We start from the raw sequence: 15,162 nt of genomic DNA, 5'->3' as shown, positions 1-15,162 counted from the left end.
CTTGCTCATTCTCTCTTATTCAACCATGGTTGGAATATTTCTTACTTGCCAAGTTTTTCCTGGCTGATAATTAAGTTGTCAGGATCAGCAGCTGGCCTTGAAATAAAAAAACCCAGCTTCCCCATGAACAGGGTGGAACCTTAACATCACGTTTTATTCAGTTCTTTGTAACCAGGTTTCAGAGCAATTGATCCTTTTGTTGCTGTCTTTTAAGAAGCTGTCTGTTTGGAGAAAAAAGACCAGCAGTGTGGAACTGTATTCAAAAGTCACTGATGTACCTTAGGGGACAATTGGAAAAGAGAAGGTCAGGCTTAGGCAGAGTATGTGATGTTTGTCTCCTGGGTTTTGATTTCAGGTGGTGTGCGATGTGCAAGAGCAACATTTTTTGATCACTGTTTATTTCTGTTCTCTGCTTTTACAATAGGAAAGGGAGAACAGCATGGGTGCAGGGAATGAGAGAGAAGGTAATAAGAATGGAGCAAAATAAAGGTCCAAGAAAGACAATATAAAAACTGAACAACTCAAACCATGTTATTAGCAAGGGCATACAAATTGTGTATCACATGTGACGGTGACCTGAGTCACCCAGCACTAGCTATTAGAAATAAAACTGTAAAGGCTCTCTGTGGCAAAAGGATAGTGAAGCATGGCATGATTTCAAACCCTGCAGGCCACCCTTTCCCTCCATACAACCACAGTTAACTCCTGTGTTGGAAAACAGATGGCAAGTACACACTTGCAGTAACACTTGTCAGAAAAACCAAAAGCATTACGGCTGTTATTTAACAGTGAAATCAATAGAGGAAGCTGGCATATCTAGGGTTGCTTTATGTCTCTGTCACAAATTCTGCATGATATAAGTATGAAAAATAAATGACTTCTTATTTAACATTTCAACATGGTATGCTGGGAACAGTTTACTACTCCAGTCTGTAAAATCTTTTGAGGTATTCAAGAAAAAGTCAAGACTTTAAGAGGCACCTTTTAAAACCATTTTTAGGATCAAATGCTTTACTGAAATTCCACTACATTATAATGTACTCAGAGAAATGGCATTTGTGTTTGTCAGCAGGGGGGCAGAATCAAGGACAGGTTTCAAAAAATTCAGAGAGATCTCATTTTTTGCCAGTGGGCTTTTTCCTCTTCTCTTTCCTATGCATTAATGCAAGGGGAATGGAAATAAAGTTCTTTCAACCTTTGGAAATTTCCCATATGAAGGACAGTCAAGAATGGCACAGAATAGGGCATCTTTAATAACTTAAACATATTATAGGCTGTATTCTGGGTCTCTCTGCTTTCATCAGTTAAAGCAAAATGTTCTGCTTCCCTTCACTACAGCTGTCATTTACTGCTGCTCCACCTCTAACAGCCCCATCTCACCCTTTTTATTGCTTTACTTCCTTTGTCATGCTATTAAACTTAATTTAATACCTTTTACTGAGGCCATATTCTGCATCAAGGGAACCCTCTACATCAGCTTGAGATTACTCCATTCCTTTCTTCAGATCTTTCTTTTATAATGATTTACCTCGCTGAGCAAGCAATTTACTTCACATCTCTCTGTTCAGTCCCAGTCAATTCTTGATCTGCTCTGTAGCTGCTCAGCTGACAAGTTGGTTCCCCTATACTCAGGGCCTTCTTTTTTCATTTGTGTTTAAAGCATCATGCACGTGCTTGGCAGCATATTGATAATAAACGAAACTCCTCCTGATACAGACAGGAGCTGCAGCATGCTTTTTTTCATCTGGCAGTTATTTTTAATCTGATTTCCAAGCTGGATACTTACACTGCGGAGGGGGAGAAAGTAAAATGTGCAGGTTTTTGTGTATAAAATATTTTATATTTGACTAAATGTGCTCAGTCTCTAGTGAACAAAGGGGATTGCACTGGAAAGTGTGTGACATGATGAAGGCTGGCTGAGGAGTTCCTGTCTCACCTGCTTTCAAATGAGTTCTGCTGCCTTTCTAATATTCTGACTGCTGAAAGTATGTCTTGCCTGTTTACAAAACAGAAAGAGCATTGTGTGCATATCACTCAATGAGAAAAGTCACTATTATTCGCTCTTCCTTTATTTGCCAGGCTGGTATGTGTTGGCATGTGTTGTATTTCACTGTTGGCCAGAGATGGCACCTGAATAAGGAAGATGCTAGGTTCTGGTTTTGTGTGATGAGGTGGTATCTTCAGTTGATTGACTTCATATGACATGGACTCAGTCCAAATCTTTGTGATGCTGGTGTGTGAAGTTGGTGACAAACCATATGAAGTGCTGAATTCTGTGTGTTGTGAAGGCCAGTTTTGATCTACCTCTCTTTTCCGTTGGCAGCTCCTGATGGTCCACCTCAAGATGTCCAACTTGAGCCTATATCTTCACAAAGCATTAGGGTCACCTGGAAGGTAAGTACACACAGCCAAGAATATAGACTCTGGCAGTATTTTGGTGCATTCAAAGATGCCCCATTGATGGGAGTGTTACAACTGTGGCTCAGTTACTTTAAGGAGTTATGTAAGGAGAGACCTTGCAGATACCTTTGTTGACAGATCTTACATTGGCCATTAAGACTGGTGCACTATGCAAAGAAGGATCCTTTCATCAGAGAGTAACAACAGTAGCTGCTTGCTTGTACTGCTGACAATAACATTTCCTACTGCCTTCTGATTTCAGAGATAAGGCTATATGCTTGAAAAATGAGCACACACAGAATTTCAGTGTGGTTTGTGGGAAAAATTCCCCAAACCATTGGAGCCAATGGGAGTTTTTCCCATTGCAATGGACTTTGGGACAGAGCCTTGCTGAAGGCATGTCTGCACAGAGACAGCAATATAATGTCTCGGTATAGTCCATGAGAACTGATGAATCAGAGCAATTGATTTTAAAATATCAGCACCTGATACGATTTAAACATCTAGCATGTCTTGTGACTCAGTTTTTTCTAGATTTTGCCCAATGTTTTGACAAGCACAGAATGTTTTAAATGCTTTCAGTATGATATCAGAGGTACTTAAGCCATGTTTTAAATGATTTTGTGCTATATACTGCTTGCACATTGTAGCAGACAGAATAAAGCTATCTAATTACAAAGTGTAATCTCAATATGAATGGCAGTTTCAAAGTTGTATTGATAATTCCGTTTATTTAAGATTCTGAAATATGCGGTATTACGTGCTAGAGTGGGATGGTGGCATAATAGTCATTAATTTCTATAGTGATGTTAATTACTCCTGCAAATGTGGGTAATGTATATTTTGCCCCAAGATATGGACCATCCAGAAAGTCAGGGTAGTAACAGTGAGCTGCTGCTTATTAACCATATAAATAACAGTGGGCTTTATTATTATTATTATTATTATTATTATTATCATCATCATCATTAATCCAGTAAATAACCAGCACGACCCTGTGTTAGTTTTGAGTTGGTTCCTGAAAAGACAGGTTACTACAGTGCACAATTGCTGTACAGTGCAGGTGGACATGTAACTACTGGGATGTCCAGCTAGTACACAGGGACCTCAGGTCTCCAGCTTTTTTGAGTAGTTCAATGGTGTTTTGAAAAGGGTGCATTAAAAATTCTGTTCTGATGCAGCATTTCAGTGTTAAGCTTCAAAAGCAGTAGTCTTTGTCAGACCCCTTGCACAGGTCACAAATACAGCGGTGATTCTTGGATCTCATCCACATATTAAATTTATATCAAGTGTTGGTTTTCATCAAATGGTTTCCAAAAATGAAATGCATATGGTCACTAGCCACAGGCTTACCTGGTGGTTGAAGTGAAACACAGCAATGTACTTATAAAAGGCATACATGAAGCATGGAATTAAATGCAACACACAGTCAGCAGGGCAAAGGAAGCAGCTATTGAAGCAAAGTGGAGTGTACAGTGATTCTCAACAACTGAAATAAATGCTTAATGGGTTGTTTCTTTTTAAAGCACTCAAGAAGTGTGACAGCCATCAGATCTAGTGAACTATAACCTTCAAGCTTCTGTGCATGAACTTGTTTTTATGGGTGTATGGGTAGGCAGATTGAAAGGCTTTGCTTGCTTTTTTAAAGTTCACTTTGGGGGATATTTTCTAAAGCAACAAGCAAAGATAGGCACCATTGGCTCACTGCTGGAGTTTATAGATGCCATTTGTGATTCTGAAGATTTGCCATTAAATTTTATAGATGCAAATGTGTGCAGGCAGCTATAGGACACACAAAATTCCCACACCTACATTTCAGTAACATTGTCTAAAATATGGTTCAGCTTGTACATCCAGGACATAAGTGCAAATTAGTGTCTTGATCTCCAGGTATTGTCTGGGGAGTAGAAGCTGGAGCAGCTGGAGTTTTATTCTCAAGATCGTGTTTGGAATTTGATTTGTGAATACCTCTCAAGTAGTGATCAGTATCTAATATAACAAAATAATCACAGAGATGAGCTATGAATTGAATATATACTCCATTGCCCTGGCAAGTTTCATGAGCTGAGTGTAAAGATGGATTTTCACAACTTGAGTGAGCTTAAGGTGTGAGCTTCCTGTGACCTTGGAAATGCCTGCTTGTAACCATGCTGCATATATCCAGATCAGGAAAGGTGGGTCCATGCTCCCAGAACTGTGCACCACCATGTGAACCTGGGGCCATGCACCATGCAGATGCTGGCTAGACATTTGGAGTTTGCTGTGGATTGTGCTGCAAGACTGCACACCCAGTCTCCAGTGAATAGCCAGTCTCCTATGAACCTTTGAGATATCATTCCTATAGACTCAGACTCTGTTAAATCTGTTAATTCCTTTAATTTATTGACCAGCAGTATCTGATGTGGTCAAGCAGCATGAGAGGCACTGTAGCAATGCCCTCTAGCAAAGTTCTAGGGAAGTGTTGCTGGCTTTAGCCACAAGACCCAGTGAGGTGCTGTTTTGCAAGCAGCAGAAACTCTGGAGGTCTGCGTATGAAAAGATGGGCAGAAAAAGGCACCACTGGCACTTGACTGAAATTCTGCTCATTGTGATCTTCATGCTGTCAAGCTCCTGTGTGCTCAGCTTGGAAACTCTTTGCCTTGATTTGCAGTCGTTGCTTTATCTGCTGGTAGGTTAGCTCCTCCGGTGGGTGCTAAGTTTCTCTGTGGTGCTAGACACAGCTGAAACCTAATTGTTTTCCTTGACCTTGAAGCTCCTTTGCAGACAAAGGTGAAGTGACTTAGCTGCCCTCCTGAAAGGTTTGTGCTTGCATAGCCCTACCATTACTAGAAAAATTATTTCCTGAATGACAATTTGTAACAGCTGATTAAGAAGTTCCCCTAATTAAGAAGTCCCTAAGCAGGAGTGAACCGTTTACTTCCCTTGAATTACTGCATTTCTCTCCTGGCCAGAGCAGTTTTAGCCCTTTACTCAAAAAGTACTTTAAGATGGTCCCACAGATTCAACATAGTTTGGTCCCATGATGAATCCTGACTTTTGGGTAGGTCCCTACAAATCACTGCTGTGCAGAAGGCACTCATTGCATTGTGCAATACAGATTGCTTAAGAATAAAGAAATACCCCATGAGATCAATCCTGTATTGTCATGGAGACAAAAAAGGAAGAAAATAGAGTCAGTAATAACCTGGTCATTTTTATTTTGGAGGCATGTGAAACCTACAATCACATTATACAAAAGGGAGTGTGTTGAGAACCATAGTTATATTTAAAGTTAGAAAACCTCTTTTAAATACAGACAGTGTCAGTAACGGTGAAAGGAGCAGAGAAGAACACATCAATTTTCATCTTTCTATTAAGTTCTATTTCTGCAGCTTGCTACAGTTGTTTATCTTCCTTTAAAGTTTCTCTTAGCTGACTTCTAAAAAATTCTAGTTAAGCAAAGTATTATAGGTCTGTGATCTATTTAATGCTATTTCTATGTGTCCACATAGAACATTTGGTTTCAGATTGAATTTTTAAATAATAATCAGCACTTTTGGGTAGTTTAAAATGGTGCAGAGAGAATGGGAATTCAACAGGAATTCTCATTTAGAGAAGAGCATGAATATATTAATTATTTTTTTCTTGTAGTACTTTACAGGGTAAATGAACCCATTACATTTAGGCATGGGAAATATTTCTCTCCTCTTTATGCATATACACAGGCACACAACTATAAATGTCATACTTTACAAAGGTCATTGATACCCTATTTTACAAATATCAGATTTTATGAAATAAGCAGTAAGATCATGGAGTAAAACTTACTTTTTTGTCATGTTTCATGACTACTGACAAGGTTAACAGTATTTTTCCCCACAAACACTTAGTCATGGAAAAACATTGCTTCAGTGAATTTTCTACCAAAAATGTGTCTATACGTGAGAAAGTGTATATATCAAGTATATTATTTGTGCAAAAAGTAAATCCAAAATTAGGCATTTAGATAGTACTAACAAGGAACCTTTGAAATTCTGTGGAGCAGAACATTTCAATGCATTTTTCTAAAGTGACTTTGAGCTTGGTTTATATTGTGTAATGTTTCAAAGTGGAAAAAAAAAGAAGCAAAACTTTAATATTTTATTTAAAGAAAAAATCCCTTGAGCTAAAACAATTACAGTGATGTTTCATGAAAAATGCAAAGTTTGCCTTTTTATTCTAATTCAAAATGAGAAAGTATATAATTGCAGAATTCCCAGAGAAGAGTCTATTCTGGCTACAGTCCTGCTCTGAGAACACTTCAATGCATAGCAAATGTATGATTCAGTTTTATCATTACCTGTTTTACAGTATTATATATATGTTCCAATATATGTGCTATATGCTTCTGTAATCTATTATCTACAAGGCCTATGCTCACTTTTTCTTGGTATACAGTGTGTACCTTACGATATATAGTGTATGTACATACAGCATCTTAATTTGTGCTGTATGTGGCAGTAGGCAGTGCAGACCACTCACAAAACAATAAATGCACTATATTATATGGTGTATGTGTTTTATACAGGTTGCTTGTGATTTAGTGTGCATTGTGTGTTTGTGGCGACAACTTCTGTTGAAAAGCCACCCATGGTAACTCATGGGAATGTTCCAGCCACAGCCTTTAAGTAGGAGAGACTTTAGGTCTTGAGATGTGCAACAGTGAGCATGTTAATGTTTGAGACAAGGAATCTTCTCCACTCACACTGTGAAAGATTTGCCAAGCTGTGATGGAATCCAACATTGATGGCGAGAACTGGTGTCCTGGCATTGCTTACACTGGTACCTCCGCACTGATACATATTTACAAAAGAGACAGTGACCTGCAACGTTGTCTGAAAGCAGTCCTCCCTGTAGTAACACTTGGGTTCTCTGCTGCTTTGTCCAAACTGTTTGTCCTTTAGTCAATTTGAAATGTTTAAATTGTGTTAGTTTAGTCTTTTTGCCCCTTCTCATCAACACTGACAACGCCTATAAAAATGTATAAGCTATGCAAAATGCCATTTGAAATTTGCAGAATTTGAAATCCTTCAACTAACGAAACAGTTCACCCTGAAATATTTAATTATTTAAATGTGGTAAAGTTATTTTCTTCTCAGAGGGAATGAAACAACTTTATTTCATGATGATATCTGAATGTAAGACAAAAAACAATCTGACCTTAGTTTTCATCCCACAGTCCAGCTTAAAAAAACAACCTTTTGCAGTCATTTAAAGATCATGAAGCCATGGAGTTGGTCAGAATAGGTAACACACTTGCAAAAAAAAAAGTGTTTTGACAATAAAAGTCCTATATGTTTCTAAAGAAGTTGGGTGGGGGTTTTTTGACAGCAAAGCACAGAAACTTTCCAACAGGAAATGATTATACGCTTAGATTCCAAACCCACAGTTCTGATCCCCGCAGCCTGCCTCACCAGGTGCTCAAGACCTGAATCTCCCAGTCCGGTCACCTGCAGTGGGGCGGACGGCACCACGCTTGCAGAGAGCTTGCCAGAGGAACTGAAGCAGCACAGTGGAAACTATATACTTTGCTTCAAGTTTTGTTTCTGTTTCTGAAGGCAGGAGGGAGAAAAAAATAAAGCATCAAAGGAGAAAATTCGGTCAGATCCATCCCGTGACACATTTTAAATACAGAGAGGGTGCTGGCTTTTGCAGAGCAATGATTTATTGGTAGTTGATGAAAGGCAAGTCCCACACTGGTTTTATTAGCTCCAGTGAGACTTTACTCCAGTGGACTATAAGCTCACTGAAACAGACAGCTCATGTGGCAGAAAAGAGTAATCTTGAGAATGTTCCTCAGTAGATTTAATGGGATATAGAAACAACATAAGTTGCTGACTGCGCTGGTTTAACTCCTTGCTGATAAACTGTGTCACAAAGACCTTTTTTATGAGTCAGTGGAACAGATGAGCTTGTGGGCATCAGGTGGGAATTTGAAAGAGGTTTGGAGGATTTGAAAAAGCTTTTTGTCTGTGGATTATAAACTGTGCCTTAAAATGTTTATACTAATTATACCTCATACATGTAGAAAATCAGACAGGAAAATTATCACGTATTGAAATTAGCCCAATACTATTTAAATGGAATTTTAATATTTATTTCTGTCAATAATGGGCTTTTTCCCTGCACTGCCAATCTTTATTTTACTCTAAACTACATTTTATATTGCAGAGTACAGAAATTATTTCCACTAGTCAGGTATAGGGAATCTTGCACTGTGACTGAGAAATACAGTACATAATTATGGCCAACCATTTGGTACTATTCATATTCTTGAATGCCAGATATTGTACACCTTGTTTTAGTAGCTATTCAGTATGCAAATCCCTGCTTCCCAATTCATTTTTACCTTCAGCACTCATTATCTAATCATCTTTCCACACTACACACTGAATGAACAGAAGCATATTTCAAAGCACAGCATAAAATTTTCCTAATGCATTTAGCTGAACAAACTTATGTGACTGCCTTCAACAGATCAATAAGTGCCTTACAAAAGATTTAGCAAGTGAATGGTAGGGGCTTCTGGCCAGAACACAATTACTGGTGAATGGTAGGCCTGTAATGCAAATATACCTCATCAACTCAACTTTGGTTGATTCACCTGATAAGAGAGCAAATCATTATACTTTTGAATTATAACTCAAGAATATCTCCTTATCAGATTTTTCTATGTATGACCCACTTAAAGGTCTTTCTTTTAGCAGAGGAATGCACAAATTAGAACAAACTGCATCTGAAATTTATATATCATGGTAAAAAGTTACTACTTCATGTGCAGAGAGTGTTTTGAATTGGTACCTAGAAACAGACTTGCATTTGGTAGGAAAAAAATGTCAACTTTGTGAATATTTCAAAAACTTTCTGGAGAACACTTTGACTTTGGAGACATGTACTTAATGTGTAATCTTTCATTTTCTCTTTAGGCTCCAAAGAAGCACTTGCAAAATGGAATTATTCGTGGATACCAGATAGGTTATCGGGAGTACAGTGCAGGGGGAAATTTCCAGTTCAACATCATCAGTATCGATACCACTGGAGACAGTGAAGTTTATACACTGAATAACCTGAAAAAATTCACCCAGTATGGCATGGTAGTCCAGGCTTGTAACCGGGCTGGAATAGGACCTTCTTCTCAGGAAATCATTACCACAACTCTTGAGGATGGTAAGTCCTTGACAAACAGCTATCATGGGACATAGTATTATTTCTTTATTTATTTTTGCCTTCCTACATTTATTGCTTGCTTAGTGATTGTTATGTGGATAATATAAGATCAGACTTTCAGTTGTTAGATACAGTAAGCAGACAGGCAGAAGAGACTGGCCAACAATGAGGTACAATTCTCATTGCAAGTGATACAGAATTATAGAGGTAAATAAATATAACTCTACTAATGTGATATATCCTGCTGTGAGCAAGATTGACTAAAGCTATAGCTTTCATTAAGAAGCCTATTGCTCTAGTGTTTAGATATTTGCAAATTTTGTGATCTCGTCGTAGCTTCATAGTGATCTCATCGTAGTTTTGAGATGCTAAGAAGTATAACTCTGAAAGGTGAAGCAATACTTTTAATTTTGTTGGCTTTCTTTTGTTTTCAAATGTCTGCTGTGAAACCTAGAGCTCTTGTACTGCACAATCACTTGTCAGCCTAAGGAGAGATGTGTGAGTTTTTCAAGGATATCCAAACTAATGAAAGAAAAATCATTGTTATTTCAGACAAAATTCAACCTGTCTAATCGAAGTAACAATTTGGATTTTTTTTTTTTCAAATTGCGCAGACTTCTCAAACAATGAGAGGGAGTCCTCTAGTGGAAAAAGAGAATTATTCCAAATCCAAAAAGAGGCACAATATTTTAGAGTAAAAATTGAAGAACAGTCCTAAAGGATAGTGTAAGTCTGATTTTCAGCTACTATAATTTGGCATTGGTCTACTAAAGTCAGTGCCAGCTGGGAATCTGACTTTTTACATGAAGGAGATGGAGTTACATATGTCTAAAATTCTCAAGAAGTACAGATTATGAAGCATATGCTTCATGGAAGGCTGGTGGTTTTCATTTACTCTAAATGCTTCTAGGCCTGGACAGATCACTGCAAGACCTCGGAAGGCAGTATAATCACTCATGGATATACTTTGTATTATAATAATGGTACTTTTTTTCTTCGGAATCCACCATGCTTACTTTTCCTGGCGACTTTTTTTTTTTGTGATACTCAGAATTTGGGTCCCTCTCAGAATTAAAGATGTCATGAGCTTTAAAAGCAATGCCAGATACTAATACAGCTGTATTGCTTTGACAATAAACAGCCAACAGAAAATGCCTCAGATTTGGCTGACTTTTTCCAATTTGTCTAAATGTCAGTGAAAAATTTTATGGACTTTTTTTTTTCCAATATTTTTTAAAAATGCACCTGCTTTGCCCCACTACCAATTTTAAAGGGACATTAGATTTGTCCAGAGAGATGGCAATTTGGCTGCGAACTTTAATATGTATATATACATATATATAAAGTGCTTACAGAATATTCTGCATATTTCAGCACTAGGACACATTTCTCTTTCAAAAGAAGTGACAAAAAACCCTATTAAAATACTAGTTAGCAAGTGGGGAAGCAGTATATCAAAAGTATTTCCAGGGAAATCAGAGCAGAAACATGTGGATTGTAGTGAAGTTTTGCATTGTTGACAGCGTGTAACTGCTAATTAAATAATGGGTGGTGGGATGGCAGAGAAAATTGAAAGGGTAGCTGAAGGAGAAATACTGAGTTGTATTCTTCGAGTTAAAAATGGTGAATCTCTTATTCCAGTCCCCAGTTGCCCTCCTGGGAACGTGCAAGCCACGGCCACATCACCAGAAACCATCTCTATTTCTTGGTCAACATTGGCAAAAGAAACCCTGAATGGGATTCTGCAAGGATTCAGGGTTATCTACTGGGCCAACCTCTTGGACGGAGGTGAGAGAAATCAAGCTATTACTGAGTAGCAAGCCATATGTGGCCATTGTATGGTTTGCCCTCTGCTGTGAAGGCATTGTGCTGCCTTTTCTCTTTGGTTTAGAGAAAGCCTCATCTACCTTTGAAGGAAGCCGTTCTCCACAGAGCTGTAAGAAGGTAGCAGGCATTGCAAAGCTGCCTGCAGATGCCCTCGGGGAAAGCTTCCACCATGGGTTTGCAGTGCTCCTTAGACCTGCCATAGTACCCAAAATGGCCCAAGCAAGTTTCATCTCAGTTGCAAAGGCCAGCAGGTTTCTTTTCTAAAGAATGATGACATGAACCTAGAACATACCTGCCCAAACCTGCATCTGATTTTAGCTCGATTGGTTATCTGTTTGCTTAGCTAGTTGCCTACCTGAGTGGTTATTGCTTTTTTTTTTTTTTTTTTTTTGAGGGTAAAAGAAGGAAATATTTTCAGAAAAGGCATGTTTTCTTGCCAGACTCTTCTGTTGTGCTTATGTTTTGTACTCTTAGCCTAATTCCTAGGGAAATAGACTCCTGAGTAGACAATAAGGGAAATGATCAAAGGAGAAATGGGATACTTTACTGATCTTCAATTTGTCACATGATGGTAATTCTACGTATAGTCCTTTCTTGTAGATTAAATACTAGTAAGTTTGAGTTGTGCATGCCTTTATTCTTATTTGCCCTGCTGAATTTTCACAGCTCTTGGGCTATGAACTATCTCCCGTCTTTGCTTTCATCCATCAGGCTTATAGTTCACTCTATTATGCAACTGTCTTGCAAATTCTGACCTCTATTAGTGTAGCAAGGGGAACTTGGAGTGGAATGTAATCCAGAGGCCCACTGTTACTGCTGGTAATGTTAAGAGTCAAAAATATTTGGAAATAAACCACCAATTCTTTTGTACATTTAAAAATAAAAAATAAAAATGTATGAGAAGCATACATAAAATGTAGACATGACAGATATAAAATTTAATGTTTTCAGTGATGCCTTCTTTGGATCAGATCCTATGTGAATATTACCAGTGCACGTCTAAGCTTCTATGTGATGTCCTGAAAGATGATGAAAAAAGATGATGTTCATGCAGTGCTTAAAACTGGATTTTCTTCATTTATTCAGCTTTATTTTCTGCCCTAAATATGTTTAAAGCTTTTTTGCCATATGGGTTGTACTTCTTAGCTTGCTGCAAACAAGATTCATATGAAGTGCGTCATCTTTCAGCAAATAAATCTGATTTTACTGTATTTAAATCTATTGTTAGCTAGTATTACTGCCATCAAGTGCTTTGCAGCAGTACTTGCTACATATTTTAAGAAAAAGGGGACTTTTTTTTGGTTTTCCTTATGGGAAATGGTCTTTCTCAAAGCCAGTAAATCTTTATGAAGATAATTGACTTTTTCATTTTTGCTTTAGGGAATGTTTTGCAATAATCTCTTCTTGTTATCTATTCTTTATGAAAAATCTTACTACTTGTAGATATCTTCAGTTTTCTTCCCTGTATTTAAAAAAATGCAAAAAATAGTTTGAAAATGAAAACTAGGTCTGCTTTGAATAGTAGGAATTCAGGACACAAATGAATTTATTTTAATTTATTACAATTCATTGCTGTTTTATAATAATGAAGCAATACTTTTCTGGTACACTCTTTAATCCTCAGGATTTCCACAGTATCAGTAGCTGGGAGAAGACTGAACTTGGCAATAACTCAATTTCCTTTTTATTCTGTAGAGCTGGGAGAGATAAAGAATGTCACTACTACACAGCCATCACTGGAGCTTGATGGCCTGGAAAAATACACCAACTACAGCATTCAGGTGTTGGCTTTTACACGAGCTGGAGATGGAGTGAGAAGTGAACAAATTTTCACCCGCACTAAAGAAGATGGTAAGCAGTAAAACATTTTCCATTCCCACTTCCACAAAATGTTGGTATGTCTCAGACATTCAAAATAGTGTAAATATTGCACACAAACATGCAGAGTGAGATTTCTATCTGGTGTTCTTGAGTTAGGAGCACAAGGAGAGGAATATATGCACACAGCTTTGAAAAACATCTCACTGCAAGACTATAGTTCAGGTGAGCCAGAAGTTTGTAGGCAACATTAATGATCTGAGCAAGTTTGTCTTCTTTTTTTTTAATTATTTTTTATATTTTTTTCTCTGAAATACTTCAGGATCTTATTTGAAAATTTTGAGAAGGTTTGAGTTAATTCTGTCAAAGTGATTGAAAATGGGGAAAGGATGAGAGACTATTCTGCGACAATCTTATATAACTTAGATGCTTCTAAGAAGGTTTTTTTTCAGTATATATATAAAAAAATTCCTCCAAGCACCTCTTCCTTCAAAGCAAAATGAAGAACAAAAATGTCTTGCCTTTGTTCGTAGACCACAGCATGGAAAATTTAAGTCTTAATGATGAAAGTTTAAGAAACTTTTAATCACACACAGACACACACACATGCACACATGAGATTTCATAATCACTTTCTTGTAACTTTATGGAAATCACTTCAGGTGGTATCAGTAGGATGCCACATACTGATCTATTTCTCAAGGTCTAGAATTTCAAATTCAGGGATAGTTTTTTCCCTAACCTTTTTAATGCCTTGAAAACCCCATGAGATGCACAAATATGTCTCTAGACCCCTAAATACTTTTGAAAATCTATTTTTTGGCAGAAATAGAAATGCACAGAAGCTTAGCAATGAAGTTACCTGAATAATGTTTGATTGGTGAATTCTCCTGAGTTATGCAATGTGTTTTCAAGGAAATTAGTCAATGGATTTTTTCGTTATTACTTATCCAGTTCACTGGTCATTCATGCATATATGAATGTATTTGTCAATTTTTTTATTTGTAATGAGATTTACAAAAGTGCCAAGAGAGTAGGTTCAGTAAATTAACTGGCTTGATGAACGTTTGGCATTTTTTTGCCAATAAAATATTACTTGATAAATTTTATTATTTTTTTCCAATAAAATAGTGAGAGACTCTTTCTAAAATTTACATACAATGCAAGGTCACCTGGCCCCAACTGTAGCTGTATCCAGGGGATGCAGTATAAATTAAAATTGGACTTTTAACATTTTTTTTACATTATCAAACAAGTTATTTGTTCCTTGTTCTATTTTCATGTGCTTAATACTTTTCATTACTTTGATCAAAGTTGAAATAATAGCAAAACAAGTACTGTCTTACAGCTGAAAAATATGAGGAAATTCAGGCATATAACAATGTTGGTTTATGTAGGTCTACTTCGTGGTCTTGTTTGTAGTTATCACTGAGATCCTGCATTAGCTTGCAGCAGAGGCTCTGTTTAAAACTGTCTCAAGGTACCACACCTACTCTGAAATTGTCAAGGACAATTTTCTCAGCTATAGACTTGTGTGTCTTAAACACTGAATGTTAGGTTGTTCTGATCCCACCCTAAAGTCCTTTAACAACTGCTGTGGAACACCTAAGTCCCAAGTCAGATGCTTTTGAGACATCCAGTGCTTGGAGGTAGGTGGTTTTATTTCAAAGATAAGTCTGAAAAATAAGAGAACTCTAAGACCACCTGCTGCATTTTGAAGTTACTTTTTGTCAAGCCTGCTGCCTTGTGTCAAATTGGACAGCCAGTCCAGTTGTGGGGGACAATAAGAAGCATTCTTCCAGAAATCCCTGAAAAGCCAGCCTGTAGACAGCCCCTGGCTCCTGGGTCTGCACTTTGTGGCGCATAGGCTGGAGAAGTCGTGACAGCTGATTGGGAATGCCACACACTGGTTTCTGTTGAGTTAAAAGCTCC

The 15,162-nt window shown here is 37.6% G+C and overlaps 1 protein-coding gene across 2 annotated transcripts in view; it reads left to right on the top strand.

Moving 5' to 3' along the window:
- The window catches only part of DSCAM (DS cell adhesion molecule), a 470,381-nt gene that overhangs the window by 368,966 nt on the left and 86,253 nt on the right, over window positions 1–15,162 (top strand). For both annotated transcript variants that reach the window (XM_056328736.1, XM_056328738.1), the window contains exons 16-19: window positions 2,324–2,394; window positions 9,345–9,585; window positions 11,227–11,373; window positions 13,108–13,263. In XM_056328736.1, the coding sequence (XP_056184711.1) occupies window positions 2,324–2,394; window positions 9,345–9,585; window positions 11,227–11,373; window positions 13,108–13,263 (615 nt within the window). The remainder of the gene's footprint in view (window positions 1–2,323; window positions 2,395–9,344; window positions 9,586–11,226; window positions 11,374–13,107; window positions 13,264–15,162) is intronic.

Source organism: Falco biarmicus, chromosome 2 (genome assembly GCF_023638135.1).
Source record: "Falco biarmicus isolate bFalBia1 chromosome 2, bFalBia1.pri, whole genome shotgun sequence".
Taxonomy (NCBI): Eukaryota; Metazoa; Chordata; class Aves; order Falconiformes; family Falconidae; genus Falco; species Falco biarmicus.
The sequence above is the reverse complement of the archived record's forward strand: the minus strand, read 5'-3'. Positions and strand labels throughout refer to the sequence as shown.